This window comes from Mastigoproctus giganteus, chromosome 8 (genome assembly GCF_048544385.1).
Source record: "Mastigoproctus giganteus isolate SK-2022 chromosome 8, ASM4854438v1, whole genome shotgun sequence".
Classification (NCBI taxonomy): domain Eukaryota; kingdom Metazoa; phylum Arthropoda; class Arachnida; order Uropygi; family Thelyphonidae; genus Mastigoproctus; species Mastigoproctus giganteus.
In genome coordinates, this window is record NC_143582.1 from 160,753,548 (window position 1) to 160,778,366 (window position 24,819).

The 24,819-nt window shown below is 39.8% G+C and overlaps 1 protein-coding gene across 3 annotated transcripts in view; it reads left to right on the forward strand.

Moving 5' to 3' along the window:
• Positions 1 to 24,819, forward strand: part of Sap47 (Synapse-associated protein 47kD) — a 207,274-nt gene that overhangs the window by 36,576 nt on the left and 145,879 nt on the right. For all 3 annotated transcript variants that reach the window (XM_090379020.1, XM_090379022.1, XM_090379019.1), the window contains exon 2: positions 15,893 to 15,975. In XM_090379020.1, coding sequence (XP_090235146.1) covers positions 15,893 to 15,975 — 83 coding nt within the window. The remainder of the gene's footprint in view (positions 1 to 15,892; positions 15,976 to 24,819) is intronic.

Here is a 24,819-nt window from a genome sequence, read left to right on the forward strand (position 1 = left end):
ATCATCATCAGTTCTCAACACAAAGCTCCCGAAATAGTCTATCAATGACAGCATGGACTTTGATTTTATTAACATCGGTAATGACTTGTGTAGGCGATCACTGAGGTTTTTTAGTATTGAATGACACATCATCACCAGACGCTGCAATTTGATAAAGCACCCTTTTGTTCCCTTCTCCAATCTTGTTGCATTTCTTTGCACTTGTTCCAGCAGATCTATATCCTTCCTAAAATGCAGCCTCCAGACGTGTATACAAAACTCACGATGCAGCCTAACAATGGCCTTTTACAAATAGATAACCACCTCCTTTTCCCTGCTGGCAAAGTTTTTGTATATCATGGACAAAGCACTGGAGAATTTCATATATGACATCACAATTACCCCCAGGTCTTTTTCATTTAACACAAACCTGAATTGAGTACCACACAATTGATAAGGTCCTCTGGGATTACTGCTGCCAATATGCAGTACCTTGCATTTGTCAATTTTAAACTTCAGCTACATTTCTTAGACCATTGATCCAATTTTTCTAGATCCTGTTGCAGTAGCCCACTGCTCTGCCTATCTTTGTATTATATATATATTTAATTTAATATTAAGCGTAAATATTATGTAAATATTAAGCCTGATATACTTTCAGTGACACTAAAAACACATATATACACTGATATACCTTCAATGACACTAAAATTACACTAAAACTACAGTGGGTGCAGCACTGACCCTGGGGACACTGATAACATTAGGCCATGAAATGTAATGCCCATTGATAACTACTCCCTGTCTTCCAATTATCCCTCCCTTTATCCATAACAGTAACTTAATGCCACATAGCTCCAGTTTGTACAGCAGTCTTTTGTGTGCAACAGTGTCAAAAGCCTTCCTGAAATTCAGATATGTGATATCAAAATTATTTTTTGCATCATACAGTTCCTTGGTCACTGGATCATAGTAACCTGCCAGATTGACAAATTTGAGGTATTACTCAAAGCATCAAAGGTGGATATTGTTGGGATATCACAGACGTAGTGTCACACAGATATAAGGAATGCAGAACTGGAATTTGGGGACAACGTCTACAGAAAGGATAGGAAGGGAGGAAGGGTTATGCTATTGGTTAAGAAACACATAAAATCCAAGGAAATAAATAAAATTTTCTAACGTCTACAGAAAGGATAGGAAGGGAGGAAGGGTTATTTAATTGGTTAAGAAACACATAAAATCCAAGGAAATAAATAAAATTTTCTGTTTATACTCCAGGACGACCAAACGGTCAGAGGAGTTTCACAAGATAGACAGAATGCAAGAAACAGCACCGTATTCAGCAGTCACGGGCTTGAACCCCGGTCCCTCAAGGCACGTGTACTTATGCACCCGCGCGCCTGACCACTAGACTACGGCGGCCCATAAATAAATAAATTTTCTGTTTATACTCCGGGACGAACAAACGGTCAGAGGAGTTAACAAGATAGACAGAATACAAGAAACAGCACTGTATTCAGTAGTCACGGGCTTGAACCCCGGTCACTCAAGGCACGTGTACTTATGCACCCGCGCGTCTGACCACTAGGCTACAGCGGCCAGCAGAGATAAAAATTAATCAATTAGATTTTCGTCAAAACATGGTATGAAGTTATTTGAAAGATGCTGCATCAACATGAAGCAATAAGAAGCGAATGAAGCCAGTTGACATCGCTAGACAGTGCAGTTTGGTGTGACATGAGCATTGGGAGATCAAAATTGAGAGTAGGAGTGTGCTATAGGCCTAATGACTCTGATGAGTATAATAAGAAACTGTACAGGAAAATAGAGTGGGCCAGTACATCAGAGAGTCTTATAATGGGGGATTTTAATTTCCCAGATATTGACTGGAATTTGTGGGTTGGCCACTCACACACTAGCAAGGCTTTTGTGGATGTATTGGATGATTGCTTTCTGCATCAGCATGTTCGGGAGGCAACTAGGGGGAGTAATACTCTTGATTTGATTTGATTATCGGTAGCGATTCTTCATGCATTAAGAATCTGCAGATAAAGGAACCACTAGGTGGCAGTGATCACATTGTGCTGAAGTGGGATTTACTCAAAGAGGTAACTACCATCAGGGTCAAAGGGAAGCGTTTTTGCTTTCGTAAAGGCGACTACGATAGACTGAGACAGTATTTAAATTCTATACAGTGGGACCAACTGATGATGTTACCAACAGCAAATTAAAAATGGGAAGCATTCAAAGAATTTATCTTGGAAGCTACTAGTCTTTTCATATAAACTAAGAAATATTGTTCAAGGTTTAGGCCTAAAATGGATGTCAGATGAACTAATGAGACATATGGCAGAGAAGAAAAATGCATGGGATACATATAAATTAACACATGACACAGAAGCCTATGATAGATACAAGTTGATCTGTAACCAAGTTACCAAGGAGGTTAGGCAGGCGAAGGCAGATTACAAGAAATCTTTGGCAAGGGATGCAAAGAAAAACAGCAAAGAGTTCTTTACTTATGTTAACTCTAGAAGGAAGGGGATGGATCAGATTGGTCCACTTGATATCGATGTTTCAACTGATGATGATCCTGCTCAGGTAGCTAACAAACTAAATGAATATTTTCCATCACACATGAGGAGTTATTCAGCGAGGGGAATGCCAGAGGTGTATTCAACTCTGGCAGCAAGCTAGAGAATCTTGTAATGACTGAGAGTAAAGTGGAGGAGAAATTGTGGAAGATAAACACAAGAAAGGCACCTTGGGGTGGATGGGATCTATCCAGTTATATTAATGGAGGCAGCAAAGGAAGTAAGAAACCCTTAGCCATAATTATGAGAGTTTCCTTGGACTCAGGGGAGGTACCCACAGACTGGAGATGTGCAAATGTGACCCAAATTCACAAAGGAGGATCAAAGGCTGACACAAGTAATTATAGACCTGTGAGTTTAACTTCTGTTCCAGGAAAATTAATGGATGCACTGGTTAAAGAAGCACTGTAGGATCATCTAGACAAGACTTCAGTTATTGCTCAGACAGAGAATGGTTTTGTTAAGGGGAAGGCTTGCCTCAATTTGATTGGATAATATGATGCAGTCACAAAAGTACTGGATGCAGAGAATAACTTTGATATTATATACTTGGATCTTAGAAAGGCTTTTGATACTGTTGCACATGGAAGACTGCTGCACAAATTGGAGCAATCTGGCATTGGAGGCAAATTGCTGCTATGGATAAAGGGATGGTTGAGGGGGAGAAGACAGAGAGTGGTAATCAATGGACACTGCTTATCATGGAGTAATGTTATTAGTGGAGTCCCTCAGGGTTCACTATTGGGTCCATTATTGTTTTCTGCATTTATAAATGATATTGACGATGATATATCAAGCTTAATGTCCACATTTGTAGACGATACAAAGGTTGGCAGGGTTGTCAAGGACACTACTGACACTATGCTGCTGCAACAGGATCTGGAAAGGTTGAGCAGATGGGCTGAGAGGTGGCAAATGAATTTTAACATTGACAAATGTAAAGTACTACATATGGGAAACAGCAACCCCAGAGCAACGTATCAACTCTGTGGTACTACACTGACATTGGTAGAGAATGAAAAGGACGGGGGGGGGGTTATTTTGCAGGCAGATATGAAGTTCTCTGAGCAGTGCAGATGGGATATACAGGAATTTTTCTAGCAGGGATAAGGAGGTGATTATTCCCTTCAAAAAGAAGTGGTCAGGCCACACCTAGAGTACTGTATACAGGTCTGGAGGCCTCATTTCAAGAAGGATGTAGAGCTGCTAGAACGAGTACAGAGAAGGGCAACAAGTTAGTGAATGGAACAAAGGGGTGCTCTTACGAAGAAAGGCTTAAGATTTGGAAATTACAGTGTCTGGAGACTAGGCACCAGCGAGGTGATCTGATAGAGGTGTATAAAGCATTGAATGGTTTGAGCATGCTCAATGCTGATGGGATTCTTCCTCTTGCTCAGAATAATCACTTGAGGGCATAAATTCAAATTGAGGAAAGACAGATGTAGGATAGACGTGCGGAAATTTGCCTTTAGCCAGCAGGTAGTTGGTTGGTGGAACAGACTTCCATCCCTTGTCGTGGAAGTTGATAGCCTAAATAAATTTAAGGCTCAGCTGGTAAGGTATTTCGAACGAATGGAGGGGTGAAGTGGAAGTTTTTTTTTTTTTTTTTTTTCCCCCGGCTGATGCTGCATAAGCTTGCTTTCTTGCATCATAAACCTCTTCTAATGCTAATGCTAATTGGTTAGACAAGACCACCCTTTAACCAATCCACGCGGTGACTGCAGTATAATTTTTTTTTTTTATATGTAAATCCCAAACACTAGAGGTATTAGAACCTATAGTATTTAGTACCATGCTTGGGTTGGTGGTTGAGAAGACGAAAGAAGATATTTGTTGACATTAGACTTGAACTTCTGTAGACTAATTTTCAGGAAATATGTACGAAGGAAGGTTGTTCCAGAAGAAAGCAGTTGAATGAATAAACGAGGAAGATGAAAAGTTGGTTCTGTGAGTTTGAAGTTGGACAGTAAATGGATGTTGACTGGTGGCGGTACGTGTTCGGACTGTTTTGAAAGAGAGAGTGGGAATTATACAAGCCATTTCAGAAGAACAATGCCCATGGAAGTATGTGTAGAAGAGGCATGCAGCAGAAACAGTACGTCTATGAGACAGCGAGTGGAGGGACTCTGTTAGAGATGAATCATTAATTAATCTGACTGCCCTCTTCCGAATGGAATCAAGAAGCCTGAGAGAAATTTTGGGGGTACCACCCCAGATATGGGAACAATATTCCATGGTAGGGCAGATTTGTGATTTGTACAGAATGAACTACTTTTTGGAAGAAAAGTAACGCTGAGAGCGAAAGAGAAAACCAAGTTTTTTAGATGCAGAGGATGCAATATTTGTAATGTGCTTGTGCCAAGAGAGATTAGAAGTAAGGGTAATCCCCAGAAGAGATATATCATTTTGCCTAGAAATTGGAGTGTCACCAAAGATAAGGATAGGGGCAGAAGAATCCTTTTTGCGAGATATAAGACAAGACTGAGTTTTAGAAGGATTGAAATCAACTAAGTTGTCTTTGCCCCACAGGAGAATTACGTAGAGATCGGCATTTAAGGAATTGGTATCAGATATTCGAGAAATTGAAGCTGATTGAGCAGGACAAGGTTTCTCAAAATGGAAAGCGGAATGCAATGTGATATCATCGGCAAAACTATGGTTAGGATTTCCAGTCAATGGAAGAAGGTCATTAATATACGAGAAGAAAAGTGTGGGGGAAAGAACTGAATCTTGAGGGACACCGGCATTAGTGGAGAAGTTAGAAGCAAATTTTCAAGCAGAAGGAAAAACACCTTTGGAATAAGAAAGTGAAAAAATGCGGCAAAGAATAGGAGTAAGTTCAGGAGCACAGGTTTTGAGAACAAATGGAGAAATACCATAGGGACCTGAAGCTTTCTTAGCATCAAGATTCGTCAAAATCCTTCTTGCATCCTTTTGACGGAAGACCACAGGAGGCATTAAATGGAGCTTGTTGGGAATTGTGGGAGGTGTTTTACCAAGATCATTAATACATGAGTTGGAAGAAAAATGGGATGCTAGCAGGTCAGCTTTTTCCTTGCCTGAAGTGACAACAGAACCATCTGGTTTGGAGAGAGTTGGGAGCAGACATGGGCAAAAGTTGCGGCCAATAGCTTTGGCAAGAGACCAGAATGCTCGGCTACCATTAGGGCAAGAAGCAAGTTTTCTACTCTTAGCCTGTTCAAACTCTAGTTTGGACTGATTAATAACTGCTTTACAATTGTTGCGAGCTTTCGTGTAGACAGAAAATGAAACTGAAGAATTAGAAACAAGCCAATTATGATATGCAACATTCTTCTCTTGAACAGCCTTAGCACATTTATTGGAAAATCAAGGTTTATATAAAGGACGAGATTTTAAAGTGGAGTGTGGGATAAAGGATTCCATTCCTGCAAGAATAATTTCACTGACATGATCTGAGCAAACGTTGACATCAGAAGTTTTGAAACAGTAATCTGACCAAGGAAAAGAAGAAAAGAAAATCTCACAGGTCATCCCACTTTGCATTCTTGTAATGCCAAACAACACGAGGTTGGGAATAGCCATGAGATTAAAGGCTCCATTGGAGAAGAGACAATCATCAAGTTGTGATCTGAAGTTTCCAAAGGACCTCTCACTTCGACTGTGTATTTAGAAGGGCTGTTTGTGAGAAAAAGATCAAGCGTGTTGGATGTATGATTAGGATTATCTGTAGGTAAATGAACAGTCTGTCCAAGATCATTAGTAATTGCAAAAGCCTCAGCATCTCGCCCAGCTGGGTCAGTGTGACTAGAAAATGGACGCCAGCTGGAGTTGTGAACATTAAAATCACCAAGGAAAATTACCTCACTGTTTCTTATCTTCTTTGTTGCCTCCCCAAGAGAGAAAGTCAAAGAGCTCCTAGTGATTAGTGGAGTTGGGAGAACAGTAGAGACAACAGATGAATTTGACACATGAGGTAGAGAGATTTTAAGCCAGAGAAGATCAAAGAGAGGAGATTCCAAATTGCCAAGTCTCTGACAGGGAATATCAGAATGGACATATGCACAAGTACCACCTTTGAGGCGAAAGGAATCATGCAGCGAATAATTTGGGCATCTGAGATGAGCAGTAGTTGAATCAACCGATAACTGAGATTCTGTAATAAAAGGTACATGGAGTTTGGCAGACTGCAAGTGGAAATGGACATCGTTGAGATTAGAATTGAGACCGCATATATTTGTGAAATGAATTAGTAAGTGCTCAGGAGGTTTAGATCTTTTTGCAGATAAGCTTGCTCTATTAGTTTGACAATTCATGGTGTATTCAATAGTAAGAAAAAGTGGGTGGGACATGCTGTATGAAGTAATGAAATTTTTGGATATGGCATCACATGGTAAGAATATACCCAGATCCTTGACATAACGTGGCCTCGACAATGCTCCCCGCATACACACTACTCGGACTACCTCCAGTCACTATTTGGCAGAGTAGAGGTAGCAAGATTATACACTATCTGATCCGGAAGCCTCCTAGAGAGTTACCAGTAAGTTTGGTCCGGCTAACTAACTAAAAGCTGCCCTGCAAACACCGTTTTTGAGCTGTACCCTCGAAATGTAAGGAATATTGGATCTCGCCACGATGTTCATCATAACCTCAAAAGTCATCAATCATACTGCATGATGGAAGAGATAGGGAAAGATTGACCGAAACTTAGCTCTAGAGACTAAACATGGGTTCCATCACTTCAAGCGTCCAATAAGCAAAGTGAAAGTATTGCACTGGTTGATGAGAGTCATCTACCACCTAGAAGTAGTAATGCAGTCCTGCATTGGTTAACTAGTGAATTCATTATTTTCCCTGGAAAAGATGTTAAGCAAACAGGTCTGAAATTACTCATGTCACCTTTTGATTCTCCCTTTATGAATTGGGGATACATAATCTTCCTCCCTGAATCCAAGGATGCTCTCATAATTATTGCTAATTGTTTTCTTACCTTCTTTACTGTCTCCCTTAATATGATTGGAGAGATCCCATTCAGCCTAGTGACTTTTATATGTTCAACTTCAAAAATTTCTCTTCCATTCAGTTATCACAAAATCATTTAGCTACCTGTTGGAGTTCCACCAACATCAATTAGATGTACTTCCTTAGATTTTGTGTTTCTTAACTAACAGCATAGCCCCTCCTCCCATCCTATCCTGTCTATCCTTTCTGTACACATTGTACTCCCCAAATTTCAATTCTGCCCTTATGTCTGTATGACACCACATCTCTGATATCCCAACAATATCTGCCTTTGATGTCTTGACTAGCACTTCAAGCTCATCAAATTTATTAACTATACTCCTAGCATTGGTGTATCATTAGTGTATGTGCAAATGTACCTGCATACGTTCTTACTCTTAGCTGCCGTCCTGCAGCCGATGTAGTGATTTGTTTCATGATGACCCACAATTAATTGCCTAAAATCCCAGACATCTTGCTTTTCAATCTTCCACATGTACCAATTGTAGCAATGTAAGAATCACTTTCACCTCTGCCTGTGGCTCTAGTTAAACTATTAGTCTGTAACCCTCCCCCACAATTTATCAGTTTTCAGACCCACCTATCACTGCCTCAGTATCATTAGCAACTATTCTTGTACTCCTTATATTTAAATGTATCCCATCCCTGTAAAAAATCTCTCCTATTAACGAGTACAAACCACGCTGAAAAAATTCTACCTATGAACTTTGCACATTCTCTCCATGGCCAAATTGATTGACGAGGTTCTCAACATGTACTCCTTACTATTGTGTCTGGGCAGAATTGCAGATAATTTCAAATTCAATCTTAACTTATGACTTTTTCTTAACATTACCCTGTACTTGTAAGGCTGCAGATTTCCTACTCTTAATATTATTAGTGCTAATGTGTACATCAGTATCATCTTTTTTGCTCTTAAAAGATGATATCTGCTCTACAACGTCATCTATCCTTCTTGCACAATACAATTCCTGTTGTCCCTGAAAATAGTCACTGACAATAACCACCTCTTATGGTACCAGTGCATTCTACTTTGGATATTGCCACTGTGTTGCCTTATACACAAGTGTGAGCTCTGGTATTGAGTTGAGTAGCTGGGAGCTTGATTAGCCCTTCATTTTAATTCCTTCGAGGTCATCCATGCTACTCTTCAAACTCTTAGAAATGCGCATCAGAATGCTGCATTGGCACCTAATTTCTTCATATTGTCTGCACACACACACACATAAAGACATCTCCCTTCACTGGATCTTGTCCTGTTCCAGAAAGATCAGCAAGTGTTGCACATTAAGCTGTGATTGTAGGAGAAAAGCCCCCTTCTGTTCTCCCCTGAGCCACACAGGGAATGCTCTGTGGCTCGGGAGAGAACTGAAGGGGGCTTTTCCACTTTGTGCCTGTTGCTTTGCTGCTCTAGTTTAGGGATTTCCATTTAAATACAATTTAATTGATCAACAAGAAAAAATGAATAAAATTAATCAAGTTAATTGATTAATCGAGAATACGTCATTAAGCTAATAGATACAGTGATACGTATTACTCTGCCAAGTTTTACGTTATATCGTTATGATTCCAGTTTTAAATTAGTTAACTTGTGTCAATTTGTGCATCCAGAATCTCCTGTAGTATTATAGATGCTAGAAATACTCCTGAAACAACTATTCCTGAAATCTCTATATCTGCTAAATGTGGAGCACCAGATCATGAATCCTAAGAATGCTGTCTTCCACGAACTGTCCAAACTCTAAAAAGGACCACCCTGCCGATTCCATAATATGTGATTACAGGGAAAATGAGAAAAAAAATTGAAAAATGTAAAGTAGAACTCAATGTCAACTACCAGGAAGCAAAATGATGGACTCTTGGTCCATCATTATAGCACCAAACTCTAAACATACCCATCTTGATAATGCAATTAAATTATTCAGGTGTGAATAATTCAGGCAATAATAGGCATGTCCTCTTAACAAAGCCATGTATGATTGCCTTATAGCTCCATTCCCATTAAGATGATCTTGTTAATTTTTCTTTAACCGTGGAATCCATATTTTCTCTTGCAGAGATCTTTAATTACTCACTTCACTTATCGAGCTACCTATCTCAATTCTTATTTAGTATTTTATTATTTTTTATCGCTGAGAACTCCATAGCCATTTTTTTAAAATTCAAACAGCCACAGTTCTGTAACAGTCCACAATTGGCCATGTTTATGTAAAACTTTTTTTGTCCTGAATTGCTACCCTTGCTAACATGTGGGCCATATCCGAAAGTATAGCCCACATGTTATGTGTGTGTGTGTGCATGCACGCGTACGCGCAATACACAATTCTGCGGTGTTTGGATACTTGATGATAAAAATAATATCTATCAACCATTGTTTTGGAATAGATATAAAAGAAACTGCATTCACACTATAAGTAATCATGTTAATGAAATGCAGTAGATGGGTCAAAGCTTTGCACTTAACTTCCAACAGGGGAGTCATCATAGGATTCCATATTAGCAATCAATCTGTTCATGCTATTGCAGCAACCTAGATCAACAGTGGCTGATGTAATCAGCAAATGGAAATGTCTTGGTGCACTTACAACCAGGAAATACACTGAATCATCACTGAATTATGACTACTCTCATGAAAACTGAATGCAACCCATGGACTACGTGAAGTACGAGAGTGTGGAGTTGGTCGACCTATGTAGCATAGATAAGGTGTCAGTGGTTCAGTAGGTAATAAAATTCTGAGCGTGATGGGTAAATGGAAGGATTTATCGGACTTTGATAAAGGACAGATTGAGAGTGCTCGACAAGCTGGTGCCTCGATTTCCCAAATGGTTGAACTGGTGGAGTGTTTGAGAGCCGCCGTTGTAAAAGTGTATCAGGACTGGCATCAAAATAGTCAAACAACGACCTGGCAGCAAAACTGCAAATGTCAGCGAAACGCTGATGTTACAGATTTTTTAATTTTTTTTTATATTTTTTTAATGAAAATCCCAAACACGAGCGGTATTAGAACCTATAGTACTTTGTACCGTGCTTGGGTTGGAGGTTGAGAAGATATTTGTTGACATTAGACTTGAACTTCTGTAGACTGTAATTTTCAGAAAATACATATGAAAGAAGGTTGTTCCAGAAAACGGCAGTTGAATGAATAAACGAGGAAGATGAAAAGTTGGTTCTGTGAGTTTGAAGTTGGACAGTAAATGGATGTTGGCTGGTGGCTGCACGTGTTTGGACTGTTTTGAAAGAGAGAGCAGGAATTATAGAAGCCAGTTCAGAAGAACAGTGCCCGTGGAAGTATCTGTAGAAAAGGCATGCAGCAGAAACAGTACATCTATGAGACAGTGAGTGGATAGACTCTGTTAGAGATGAATCATTAATTAACCTAACTGCCCTCTTCTGAATGGAATCTAGAAGCTTGAGAGAGATTTTGGGGGCACCACCACCCCAGATATGGGAACAATATTCCATGGTAGGGCAGATTTGTGATTTGTACAGAATGAACTACTGTTTGGAAGAAAAGTAACAGCGAAAGAGAAAACCAAGTTTTTTAGATGCAGAGGAAGCATTATTTGTAATGTGCTTGTGCCAGGAGAGATTAGAAGCAAGGGTAATCCCCAAAAGAGATATATCAACTTGCCTAGAAATTGGAGTGTCACCAAAGGTAAGCATAGGAGCAGAAGAATCCTTTTTTGCGAGATAAGACAAGACTGAGTTTTAGAAGGATTGAAATCAACTAAGTTGTCTTTGCCCCATTAGAGAATTACTTGGAGATCGGCATTTAGAATTGGTAGCAGATATTCGAGAAGTTGAAGCTGATTGAGCAGGGCAAGGTTTCTCAAAATGGAAAGTGGAATTCATGACCATGCATCGCATGTATGGGCTATACCAGCATACAACCCCTGTGGCATCCTCTCCTTACCAAGGTTCATCGTCATAAGACTCACCTGGTGCAAAGAATATGCAAGTTGGACGTTAGAAGACTGGAAGGAGGTGTGCTGGTCGGATGAGTCACGTTATTTACTCCACACCATGGATGGTCGAGTACCGATTTGTCTTCAACAACATGAGGATTTTGATCCATTATACATGGTATCAAAAGTGCAGGCCCCGTGGAGGCAGTTGTATGGTGTGGGTCATGTTTCACTGACAGGAACTTGGACCCTTGGTGCATGTGGAAAAACTGATCACTGGTCTCCGCTATCGTTAACTGCTTGATGACTGTACACCCTGCTGATTTATCCCGAAAGACAATGGTGTCTTCCAAGATGACAATGTGCCGAGCCATCAAACCATTCCTGCACTTGTTGTGCAGGAATGGTTTGAGGAACACAGTTCTGACTTCCAGCATATCGATTGGCCTCTGAACTCCCCCGATATCAATTCCATAGAGCACTTGTGGTACACTAAGGAAAGGCATATCAGATGTCTGGATACACCAATCACCTCCATACCTACATTGCTGACTGCATTGCACCCAGCTTGGTTGGCCATACCTCCCGAAAGCTTCCAACATTTTATTGAATCAATGCCACATCGGATAGCTGCTGTACTGATTGCAAAAGGAGGACCTACAAAGAATTAGGTAGATGGTCATAATTCAGTGATCACTCAGTGTATTTGGGTATACAAATGGAGGGCCACAGGAACTGATATTGGCATACAGACAATAGCATTAGCATTAGCAGAGGCATTTGATGCAAGAAAGCAAGCTTATGCAGCATCAGCCAAAAAAAAAAAAAAAAAACCCACTTCCACTTCACCCCTCTGTTCGTTCAAAATACCTGTCCAGCTGAGCCTTAAACTTATTTAGGCTATCAACTTCCACTACAAGGGATGGAAGTCTGTTCCACCAACCAACCACCCGCTGGCTAAAGGCAAATTTCCGCACGTCTATCCTACATCTGTCTTTGCTCAATTTGAATTTATGCCCTCTCAGGTGATTATTCTGAGCTAGAGGAAGAATCCCATCAGCATTGAGCATGCTCAAACCATTCAAGGCTTTATACACCTCTATCAGATCACCTCGCTGGTGCCTAGTCTCCAGACACTGTAATTTGCAAAACTAAAGCCTTTCGTTGTAAGAGCACCCCTTTGTTCCATTCACTAATCTTGTTTCCCTTCTCTGTACTCGTTCCAGCAGCTCTACATCCTTCTTGAAATGAGGCCTCCAGACCTGTATACAGTACTCTAGGTGTGGCCTGACCATTGCCTTATACAAGGGAATAATCACCTCCTTATCCCTGCTGGAAAAATTCCTGTATATCATTGACAATACTCCATGAGCTACTCTTGCAGCCCATCTGCACTGCTCAGAGAACTTCATATCTGCCTGCACAACCACCCCCAAGTCCCTTTCATTCTCTACCACTGTCAGTGTAGTACCACAGAGTTGATACGTTGCTCTGGGGTTGCTGTTTCCCATGTGTAGTACTTTACATTTGTCAATGTTAAACTTCATTTGCCACCTCTCAGCCCATCTGCTCAACCTTTCCAGATCCTGTTGCAGCAGCATAGTGTCAGTAGTGTCCTTGACAACCCTGCCAACCTTTGTATCATCTGCAAACTTGGACATTAAGCTTGATATACCATCATCAATATCATTTATAAATACAGAAAACAATAATGGACCCAACACTGAGCCCTGAGGGACTCCACTAATAACATTAGTCCACGAAGAGCAGTGTCCATTGATTACCACTCTCTGTCTTCTCCCCCTCTTGCCCTCTTCTCCCCCTCAGCAACTTGCCTCCAATGTCACACTGCTCCAATTTGTGTAGCAGTCTTCCATGTGCAACAGTATCAAAAGCCTTTCTAAGATCCAAGTATATAATATCAAAGCTATTCCCTGCATCCAGTTCTTTTGTGACTGCATCATAGTACCCAATCAAATTGGTCAGGCAAGACTTCCCCTTAACAAAACCATGCTGTGTCCGAGCTATAACTGAAGTCTTATCTAAATGATCCTGCAGTGCTTCTTTAACCAGTGCTTCCATTAATTTTCCTGGAACAGAAGTTAAGCTCACAGGTCTATAATTACTTGTGTCAGCCTTTGATCCTCCTTTGTGAATTGGGGTCACATTTGCACATCTCCAGTCTATGGGTACCTCCCCTGCATCCAAGGAAGCTCTCATAACTATGGCTAAGGGTTTGCTTACTTCCTTTGCTGCCTCCTTTAATATAACTGGATAGATCCCATCCACCCCGGGTGCCTTTCTTGTGTTTATCTTCAACAGTTTCTCCTCCACTTTACTCCCAGTTATTTCAAGATTCTGTAGCTTACTGCTAGAGTTGAATACACCTCTGGCATTCCCCTCGCTGAATAACTCCTCATGTGTGAATGTCGATGCAAAATATTCATTTAGTTTGTTAGCTACCTGAGCAGGATCATCAACAGTTGACCCATCAATATCAAGTGGACCAATCTGATTCATCCCCTTCCTTCTAGAGTTTACATAAGTAAAGAACTCTTTGCTGTTTTTCTTTGCATCACTTGCCAAGGATTTCTCGTAATCTGCCTTTGCCTGCCTAACCTCCTTTGTAACTTGGTTGCATATCAACTTGTATCTATCATAGGCTTCTGTGTCATGTATTAATTTGTAAGTATCCCATGCATTTTTCTTCTCTGCCATATGCCTCATTAGTTCATCTGACATCCATTTAGGCCTAAACCTTGAACAATATTTCTTAGTTGGTATGTAAAGCCTAGTAGCTTCCAAGATAATTTCTTTGAATGCTTCCCATTTTGAATTTGCTGTTGGTAACATCATCAGTTGGTCCCACTATATAGAATTTAAATACTGTCTCAGTCCATCGTAGTCGCCTTTACGGAAGCAATAACCCTTCCCTTTACCCCTAATGGTAGTTACCTCTTTGAGTAAATCCCACTTCAGCACACTGTGATCACTGCCACCTAGTGGTTCATTTATTTGCAGATTCTTAATGCATGAAGAATCACTGCTGATAATCAAATCAAGAGTATTCCTCCCTCTAGTTGCCTCCCGAACATGCTGATGTAGAAAACAATCATCCAATAAATCCACAAAAGCCCTGCTAGTGTGTGAGTGACCAGCCCCCAAATTCCAGTCAATATCTGGGAAATTAAAATCTCCCATTATAAGACTCTCTGATTTACTGGCCCACTCTATTTCCCTGTACAGTTTCTTATTATACTCATCAGAGTCATTAGGCCTATAGCACACTCCTACTCTCAATTTTGATCTCCCAATGTTTATGTCACACCAAACTGACTCCACACTGCACTGTCCAGCGATGTCGACTGGCTTCACTTCCTTGGTTTTTATGTGAAACCTTAACTAATAGCATAACCCCTCCCCCCTTCCTATCCTGTCTATCCTTTCTGTAGACATTGTACTCCCCAAATTCCAGTTCTGCATCCCTTATATCTGTGTGACACCACGTCTCTGATATCCCAACAATATCTGCTTTTGATGTTTTGAGCAATACCTCAAATTCATCAAATTTATTTACTAAACTCCTAGCATTGGTGTACATGCAAGTATACCTGCACCTGTTTCTGTTCTTAGCTACTCTAACACAACCCATGTGTTTACTTGTACCGCAATGACTCCCAGCAGTCTCTGAAATATCATGCATCTTGTTTTTCAGGCTTCTGCTCATTCTAATAGAAGCAGTGCATGAATCTCTTTCACCTCTGCCAGTGGCTACTGTCAATCTATTGGTCTTTGTCTCCCCCCAATATACAGAGAGTTGTATCGCATCTGATTTTACAGAAGAGCTGCAGCACACAAACAAAACAATCACAGTATGCAATGCATTATACTGCAATCAGAGCAATGATTGGTATCATGCATTGCATACCCTAGCTGTCCTGGAGAATGTTCAACATCAACTTTATGTGCCATCTTGCAAATCAACAGAAATTTATATTACTTGTTCTGATTTTGGAATTGATTTTGTGCATCTGCATCATACTGGTTGTTCCAAATGGTAATATCCTCAAGTTTCATCAAAGGTTCTAGATACTGGTCATCATAACTTGAATTCTTTTGTTATGTACTAGTCTGTAATTCTTTCCCAGTCATGTCTTTCAATTGAACACAAGTGAAGTGCAAGCAGAGATTCTGAAGTGAATCAGATACACTACCCATAATCTGTAATTTTCAATATAGTTAAGTGTTTAAAAAAATTAACAAAACAATGATGACTTTTATGCAGAGAAAGTGACTGTAAAAAAAAAATACAGTTAAGTATAATTTGGTATTGTTAAAACATTCAGAATGTTAAATAACCATTTTAAAGAATAGAAACTGATTTAGTATTTGTGAATTTTGCAGGTTTTCTTTTTGCTGTTGCCAATAAAGCTGGCCGCACAGTATCTGAGACTGCCAAACACCTGAAGCATACTGTAGAAGAAAATGTGAGTTCCTGTTATTAAAATATGCATGACAAATTTGATTGTGAAAAAGACATGAAATAGGTTCCAATTTAAGTTTACCTATATGGGAAATTAATTAAATCCGCCACACCAGTACAAAACAGTTCACTCTACAGTTATATTCACTTCTGGATTCATTATGGAGTTCTATCATCTGGCCAAAGGATAGACTGAAATCTTTGGATGGCAGTAATTTACCTGTGTTCCATTCTTTCCACACTTTAAAGTATTCCACAGACAAATCCAGAGAAAGTAATCTCTAATGTAATCGAATGTATTGTTTGCATTAGTTAGAGTTATCTCTACAGCAATAGTGAGTTCAATAAAATTAAGTACAGTATTTAGTTAGTTATTGACTTCATTCTCTATAATAAATGAATGAAATCATATAACAAAGCTTAATTGATCTTTCCAGTATGAGTTTGAGACTGTAAATGAGATTTTTAAGAATATTAAAGAAGTGATTTTCTCATTATTATGAGAAATAAATAAATTAATTAATTAAATTTCTTTCTTTCTCATTATTACGCAAAATAAATTTTTATGTAGTACACAGTAAATCTTCAATTTAAGACTTTGAAAATAATGGACAGAAACCGTATGAGACCTGATGATGTAACTGTCTTAATCTGTTGTTATTAGCATTAGCATTAGTAGAGGCATATGATGCAAGAAAGCAAGCTTATTCAGCATCAGCCAAAAAAAAAAAAAAAACAAACACACACACACCACTCCCATTTCACACCTCCGTTCATTCGAAATACCTGTCCAGTTCAGCCTTAAATTGTGTAGGCTATCAACTTCAACAACAAGTGATGGAAGTCGGTTCCACCAACCAACCACCCGCTGGCCAAAGGCAAATTTCCGCACATCTATCCGACATCCGTCCTTCCTTAATTTGAATTTATGCCCTCTGAGGTCATTATTCTGATCAAGATGAAGAATCCATTGGTATTGAGCACGCTCAAACCATTCAAAGCCTTATACACCTCTATCAGATCACCTCGCCGGTGCCTAGTCTCCAGACTCTGTAATTTGCAAAACTTAAGCCTTTCTTCGTAAGAGCAACCCTTTATTCCATTCACTAATCTTGTTGCCCTTCTTTGTACCCGTTTCAGCAGCTCTACATCCTTCTTGAAATGAGGCCTCCACACCTGTATACAGTACTCAAGATGTGGCCTAACCATTGCCTTATACAAGGGAATAATCACCTCCTTATCCCTGCTAGAAAAATTCCTGTATATCATTGACAAGACACCATGAGCTACTCTTGCAGCTCGTCTGCACTGCTCAGAGAACTTCATATCTGCCTGCACAATTACCCCCAGGTCCTTTTCATTCTCCACCACTGTCAGTGTAGTACTACACAGTTGATACGTTGCTCTGGGGTTACTGTTTCCCATATGTAGTACTTTACATTTGTCAATGTTAAACTTCATTTGCCACCTCTCAGCCCATCTCTTCAACCTTTCCAGATCCCATTGCAGCAGCATAGCGTCAGTAGTGTCCTTAACAACCCTGCCAACCTTTGTATCATCTGCAAACTTGGACATTAAACTAGATATACCATCATCAATATCATTCATAAACATCGAAAACAACAACGGACCCAACACTGAACCCTGAGGAACTCCACTAATAACATTAGTCCACGTTGAGCAGTGTCCATTGATTACCACTCTCTGTCTTCTGCCACTCAACCATCCCCTTATCCATAGCAGCAATTTGCCTCCAATGCCACACTGCTCAATTTGTGCAGCAGTCTTCCATGTGCAACAGTATCAAAAGCCTTTCTAAGATCCAAATATATAATATCAAAGTTATTTCCTGCATCCAGTTCTTTTGTGACTACATCATAGTATCCAATCAAATTGGTCAGCCAAGACCTGCCCTTAACAAAACCATGCTGCGTCTGAGCTATAACTGAATTCTTGTCTAGATGATCCTGCAGTGCTTCTTTAACCAGTGCCTCCATTAATTTACCTGGAACAGAAGTTAAACTAACAGGTCTATAATTACTTGTGTCAGCCTTTGATCCTCCTTTGTGAATTGGGGTTTACATTTGCACATCTCCAGTCTATGGGTACCTCCCCTGAGTCCAAAGAAGCTCTCATAATTATGGCTAGGGGTTTGCTTACTTCCTTTGCTGCCTCCTTTAATATAACTGGATAGATTCCATCCACCCCAGGTGCCTTTTTTATGTTTATCCTCAACAATCTCTCCTCCACTTTCCTCTCAGTTATTACAAAATCATCTAGCTCACTGCCAATGTTTACCTTACCTACGTCATTCTCCTTCCTGAATAACTCCTCATGCGTGAATGTAGATGCAAAATACTCGTTTAGATTGTTAGCCACCTGAGCAGGATCCTCAACTGTTGAACCATCAATATCCAGTGGACCAATCTGATTCATCCCTTTCCTTCTTGAGTTTAAATAGGTAAAGAACTCTTTTCTGTTTTTGTTTGCAACCTTTGCCAAGGATTTTTCGTAGTTTGCCTTTGCCTGCCTAATCTCCTTTGTGACTTGGTTACAGACCAACTTATATCTATCATAGGCTTCCATGTCACCCATTAATTTGTATGTATTCCATGCATTTTTCTTCTCTGCCACATGTCTCATTAGTTCATCTGACATCCATTTAGGCCTAAACCTTGAACAATATTTCTTAGTTGGTATGTAAAGCCTGGTAGCTTCCAAGATTAGTTCTTTGAATGCTTCCCATTTTGAGTTTGCTGTTGGTAACATCATCAGTTGGTCCCACTGTATAGAATTTAAATACTGTCTCAGACCATCATAGTCGCCTTTACGAAAACAAAAACCTTTCCCTTTACCTCTGATGGTAGTTACCTCCTTGAGTAAATCCCACTTCAACACACTGTGATCGCTGCCACCTAGTGGTTCATTTATCTGCAGATTCTTAATGCATGAAGAATCACTACTGATAATCAGATCAAGAGTATTGCTCCCTCTTGTTGTCGCACGAACATGCTGATGTAGAAAACAATCATCCAATAAATCCACAAAAGCCTTGCTAGTGTGTGAGTGACCAACCCACAAATTCCAGTCAATATCTGGGAAATTAAATTCCCCCATTATAAGACTCTGATTTACTGGCCCACTCTATTTCCCTGTACAATATCTTATTATAGTCATCAGAGTCATTAGGCCTATAGCACACTCCTACTCTCAATTTTGATTTCGCTATGCTTATGTCACACCAAACTGACTCGACACTGCCCTGTCCATCGATGTCGACTGGCTTCACTTCCTTGGATTTTATATGTTTCTTAACTAATAGCATAACCCCTCCTCCCCTCCCCTCCTGTCCTGTCTATCCTTTCTGTAGACATTGTACTCCCCAAATTCCAGTTCTGCATCCCTTATCTGTGTGACACCACGTCTCTGATATCCCAACAATATCTGCTTTTGATGTTTTGAGCAATACCTCAAATTCATCAAATTTATTTACTAAACTCCTAGCATTGGTGTACATGCAAGTATACCTGCACCTGTTTCTGTTCTTAGCTACTCTAACACAACCCATGTGTTTACTTGTACCGCAATGACTCCCAGCAGTCTCTGAAATATCCTGCATCTTGTTTTTCAGGCTTCTACTCATTTCAATAGAAGCAGTGCAAGAATCACTTCCACCTCTGCCAGTGGCTACTGTTAATTAATTAGTCCTTGTATCCCCCGCAACTAGCAGTTTTCCGACCCTCCTAACATTGGCTCGACAGCATCAGCAAAAATTCTTGCACCCTTTCTATTTAAGTGTATCCCATCCCTGTAGAAGCAATCTCTCCTGTTAACAAGTACAGTCCAGGCTGAAAAAAATTCTACCCCTTATACATCATCATTTAAAATATTTTCACAGTGAAGTAGAGAGTTAGAATTTTCTTTGTCATTAGCTTCCATAAGTCTGCTGGGCAGGCCAAACATCAATGTAGGGAAGAGGCAACATCTGAAAACCTTCAGCAGAGATAGCTAAGAGCTCTTTACACTCTAAATAAGTATTAGCCAGAGTGTACACTGCTATTATTATTATTATTGTTGTTAGCCGTATGGTGCTAGGAAGCCTGAGGCTTATGCTGCACCAGCCAAAAAAAAAAAAAATTCCGAATTACCCAGAGAGAGAGAGAGAGAGAGAGAGAGAGAGAGAGAGAGAGAGAGAGAGAGGTAGAAGGGAATCACCAAGAAAGAGAAGAATGATGATATCCAGCTCAGGACCCCGGGTGTGCCAAGCTCTCACTCGTCAGATGTGAGCCCCGAAGGTTATTATTAATGTATGTATTTTTTTAAAACCCTAAACATGGAATGTGTTAGAACCTATAGTATTTATTTAGTGCAGTGCATGGATTGAAGGCTGAGAAGATGAAAGAAGGTTCTTATTGACAGCATTAGTTGAGGCATATGATGCAAGAAAGCAGACTTATAAGAGAATCAGCCGAAAATTAAAATAAAAATTTAAAAAAAAACCCATCCCATTTCACCCATCTAGTCATTCCAAATGTTTGTCTAGTTCAGCCTTAAATTTATTTATGGTATCAACTTCCACAACAACAGATGGAAGTCTGTTCCAGCAATCAAATACCAGCTGGCTAAAGGCAAACTTCCGCAATTCTATTTTACAACTGTCTTTCCTCAGTTTGAATCTATGCCCCCTCAGGTTCTTAATCTGAGCAAGCGGAAGTATCCCATCAGCATTGAGCAGGCTCAAACCATTCAAGGCCTTGTACACCTCAATCAGATCACCTCACAGGTGCCTAGTCTCCAGATGCTGCAACTTAGCACTAGCATTAGTAAAGGCACATGATGCAAGAAAGCAAGCTTTTGTAGCATCAAACAAACAAAAAAAAAAAAAAACCTTCTAATTTCATTCATCCACTCATTCCAAATGTTTGTCTAGTTCTGCTTTGAATCTATTTAAGCTATCAACTTCTATAACGACAGATGGTAGCCTTCGGGAAAATAGAAAAGAAGTAATCTTAGCCAGAACTCGTATAGGTCACACATCTCTATCTGCTTACAGGAAATGATCCTCCGCAGTGTGCACACTGCTTGCAACCACTTACAGTAAAACATCTACTCCTTGAATGTAACTTTTTCAGCAATGCCCGACGAATGTCTTTTAGTTTCATTTCAGATCTACAGCAACCTCTCTCTCTCTGAATAGCATAATAGGTAAAGAAGCAAATCTCTCTGAATTCTTTTTGTATATAAAACAAATAAAAATGTATGACCGTTTCTAACTGCCCACCATGCAGTTATCATAAGTAACTCAATTAATTTGGGAGGCGCAATATGGCCTAAGTAGCTCTTGCGCCAGAAAACACAACAACAATGACAGATGGAAGTTTGTTCCAGCAATCAACCACATGCTGGCTAAAGGCAAACTTCCACACATCTACCCTACAACTGTCTTTCCTTAATTTGAATTTTGAATTTATGCCCTCTCAGGTGATTATTCTGAGCAAGAGGAAGTATTGCATCATCATTGAGCATGCTCAAACCATTCAAGGCTTTATATACTTCAGTCAGATCTCCTTGCAGGTGCCGAGTCTCCAGCCTCCCAATTTGCAAAACTTAAGCCTTTCTTCATAAGAGCAACCCTTTGTTCCATTCACTAATCTTGTTGCCCTTCTCTGCACTCACTCCAGCAGCTCTACATCCTTCCTGAAATGATGCTTCCAGACCTGTACTTATACAAGGGAATAATCACCTCTTTATCCCTGCTAGAAAAATTCCTGTATATCATTGACAAGACACCATGTGCTACTCTTGCAGACCATCTGCACTCCTCAGTGAACTTCATATCTGCCTGCACAGTTACCCGCAGGTCCTTTTCATTCTCTAGCACTGTCAGTGTAGCACCACACAGTTGATACGTTACTCTGGCGTTACTGCTTCCCATGTGCAGTACTTTACATTTATCAATGTTAAACTTCAGTTGCCATCTATCAGTCCATCTCCTCAACTTTTCTAGATCCTGTTGCAGCAGCATATTGTCATTAATAACCCTGCCAACCTTTGTATTGTCTGAAAATTTTGACATTAAGCCTGATATACCATCCTGTATATCATTAATAAATACAGAAAGCAACAATGGACCCAACACTGAACCTTGAGGGACTCCACTAATAACATTAGTCGATGAAGAGCAGTGTCCATTGATTACCACTCTCTGTCTTCTCCCCCTCAACCACCCCTTTATCCATAGCAGCAATTTTCCTCCAATGCCACACTGCTCCAATTTCTTTAGCAGTCATCCATGTGCAACAGTATCAAAAGCCTTTCTAAGGTCCAAATGTATGATATCAAATTTATTTGATGTCATACATTTCCCTATATCCAGTTCCTTTGTGATCACATCATAGTATTCAATCAAATTAGCCGGACAAGACTTCCCCTTAACAAAACCATGCTGTATCCGAGCTTATAACTGAAGTCTTGTCTAGATGATTCTGCTGTGCTTTGTTAACCGGTGCCTCCATTAATTTCCCTGTAACAGAAGTTAAACTAGCAGGTCTGTAATAACTTTGTTGCCCTTTGATCCTCCTTTGTGAATTTGGGTCTCATTTGCACATCTCCAGTCCATGGGTACCTCCCCTGAGTCCAAGGAAGCTCTCATAATTATGGCTAAGGGTTTGCTTACTTCCTTTACTGCCTCCTTTAATATAACTGGATAGATCCCATTCACCCCAGTTGCTTTCTTATGTTTATCTTCAACAATTTCTCCTCCACTTTGCTCTCAGTTATTACCAAATAATCTAGCTTACTGCAAGAATTTAATTCACCTCTGGCATTCCCCTCCCTGAATAACTCCTCATGTGTGAATGTAGATGCAAAATATTCATTTAGTTTGAGTATTTCTTACATCAGCTTACAGAATTTAAGCCTCTCCTGGTAAGAGAATCCCTTTGTTCCTCACACCAATCTTTTTGCCCATCTTTGTACTCATTCTAGCAACTCTACATCCTTCCTATAATGAGGCCTCCAGACCTGTATGCAGTACTCAAGGTGTGTCCTGACCATTCCCTTATACAAAGGTATAATCACCTCCTTATCTCTGGTATCAAAATTCCTATATATCATTGACAAAACTGGGTGACCTGCTCTGACAGCCCACTGCACTGCTCAGAGAACTTCATATCCTGCTGCACAATTACCCCCAAGTCTTTTTCATTCTCCATCTCCACAAGTACCACACAGTTGGTATGTGTCTCTTGGGTTACTGCTACCCATATGCAGCACTTTGCATTTGTCAATATTAAACTTCAGTTGCCTCTTGTCGGCCCATCTACCTAAGTTTTCTAGATTCTGTTGCAGTAGCATACTGTCTTTACTATCATTAGCAACCCTGCCAACCTTTGTATCATATGCAAACTTGGACATTAAGAAGCCTGATATACCTTCATCAGTATCATTAATAAATACACAAAACAACAATGGGCCCAGCACCAAATCCTGGGGTGCTCCACTAATAACATTAGTCCACGTAGAGCAGTGTCCATTTATTACCACTCTCTGCCATCTCCCCCTCTACCATCCCTTTATCCATTGCAGTAACTTGCACTTAATGCCATACTGCTCCAATTTGTACAGCAGTCATCCCCCAATTTGTGTGTATGTTCCGGGAAATCACGCAGTCGAAATCTGCGCAATGCGAAACATAGTTTGTGACATAATGAGGGTTTGTACCTGTACACAAAATAAAAAATAAAAAAAATGTGCAAAAAGATTAAATGAAACAAATTGTCTTCATTTGGTAAGGAAAAAAATATAAAAAAATTAGAAACATGTCCATAAAATTGATCTTGCTAATACTTCCCTCTAGATTTTTAATCTAAATTTATTGCTTCTTCGTCGCTGTTTTTCTGTGATAAATTTGCGACAGGATCCGGCAGTTTTTGAAAAAATTAGTTAAAATTGTTTGCCTAGAAGCACGCTGTTTTTCTCTATAAACTTCTTCATAAGGAACTAAAACTAATGATAAAGTTCTGCAAAAATTTAAACTCCTCTCCAAATTAGGATCCATATTCAGAGCTTCTTTGCTAAGCTGATTTGCAAGTCTTAAAAACTCAACTAGTCTCTTTATGGTCAAATTTTGTGTGCATCTTCTTTTTTTATCATATTTGTTATTTTCTTCTTCACATTGTGAAAAAATATCGTCGACTGGAAATTGTTCTCTATGAGATTCAAGGACTTCTGTGATATCTGCTGGTTATAAGTGATGCAGAAAATTCCTCATGTTCAAATCCATATATCCTCATAAATATGTCAGGAAATATCTGACCAATTTTACTCTTAAAACTTTTTAGCTCTATATGATTCTCTTTGACTATAAAGCTTTACTAATACTGTGCCAAAACACAGCAAAATGCACTTCCGATGTTCTTGTAGGTATCAAACTTTTAATTGAGGGAAACAGCTGAATTTTCTCCCAGCTTGATCTTTGGAAGAGAATTCAATGCTGGATTACAGAGGCTCCCGGGTGCCAAGTGTATTTCAAGGCCAAGCGATATTTCTCTGATTTGTAGAGTGCTCTTCAAAGGCGATTAAAGTTATTTTTAAGTTCTTGCATTTCTCTGAAGGTCTTATTTTCAAAACCATTCTATACTTGAAAAGCCAAAAGTTAGAAAGGAAACCAAAAACACAGAAAGGAAACCCACCTTTCTTTCTTTATCCATATTTTTAGGTCACTAACCAACTAATACTTTAACCGCTTGGCCTCCTAGCGACACTGCTCCTGCCTCCCCTTGGCGGGGCTGGAAACCTTACGAAGGGCTAAAAGGAGCAAACATGGCAAACACAGATCATCAGATTT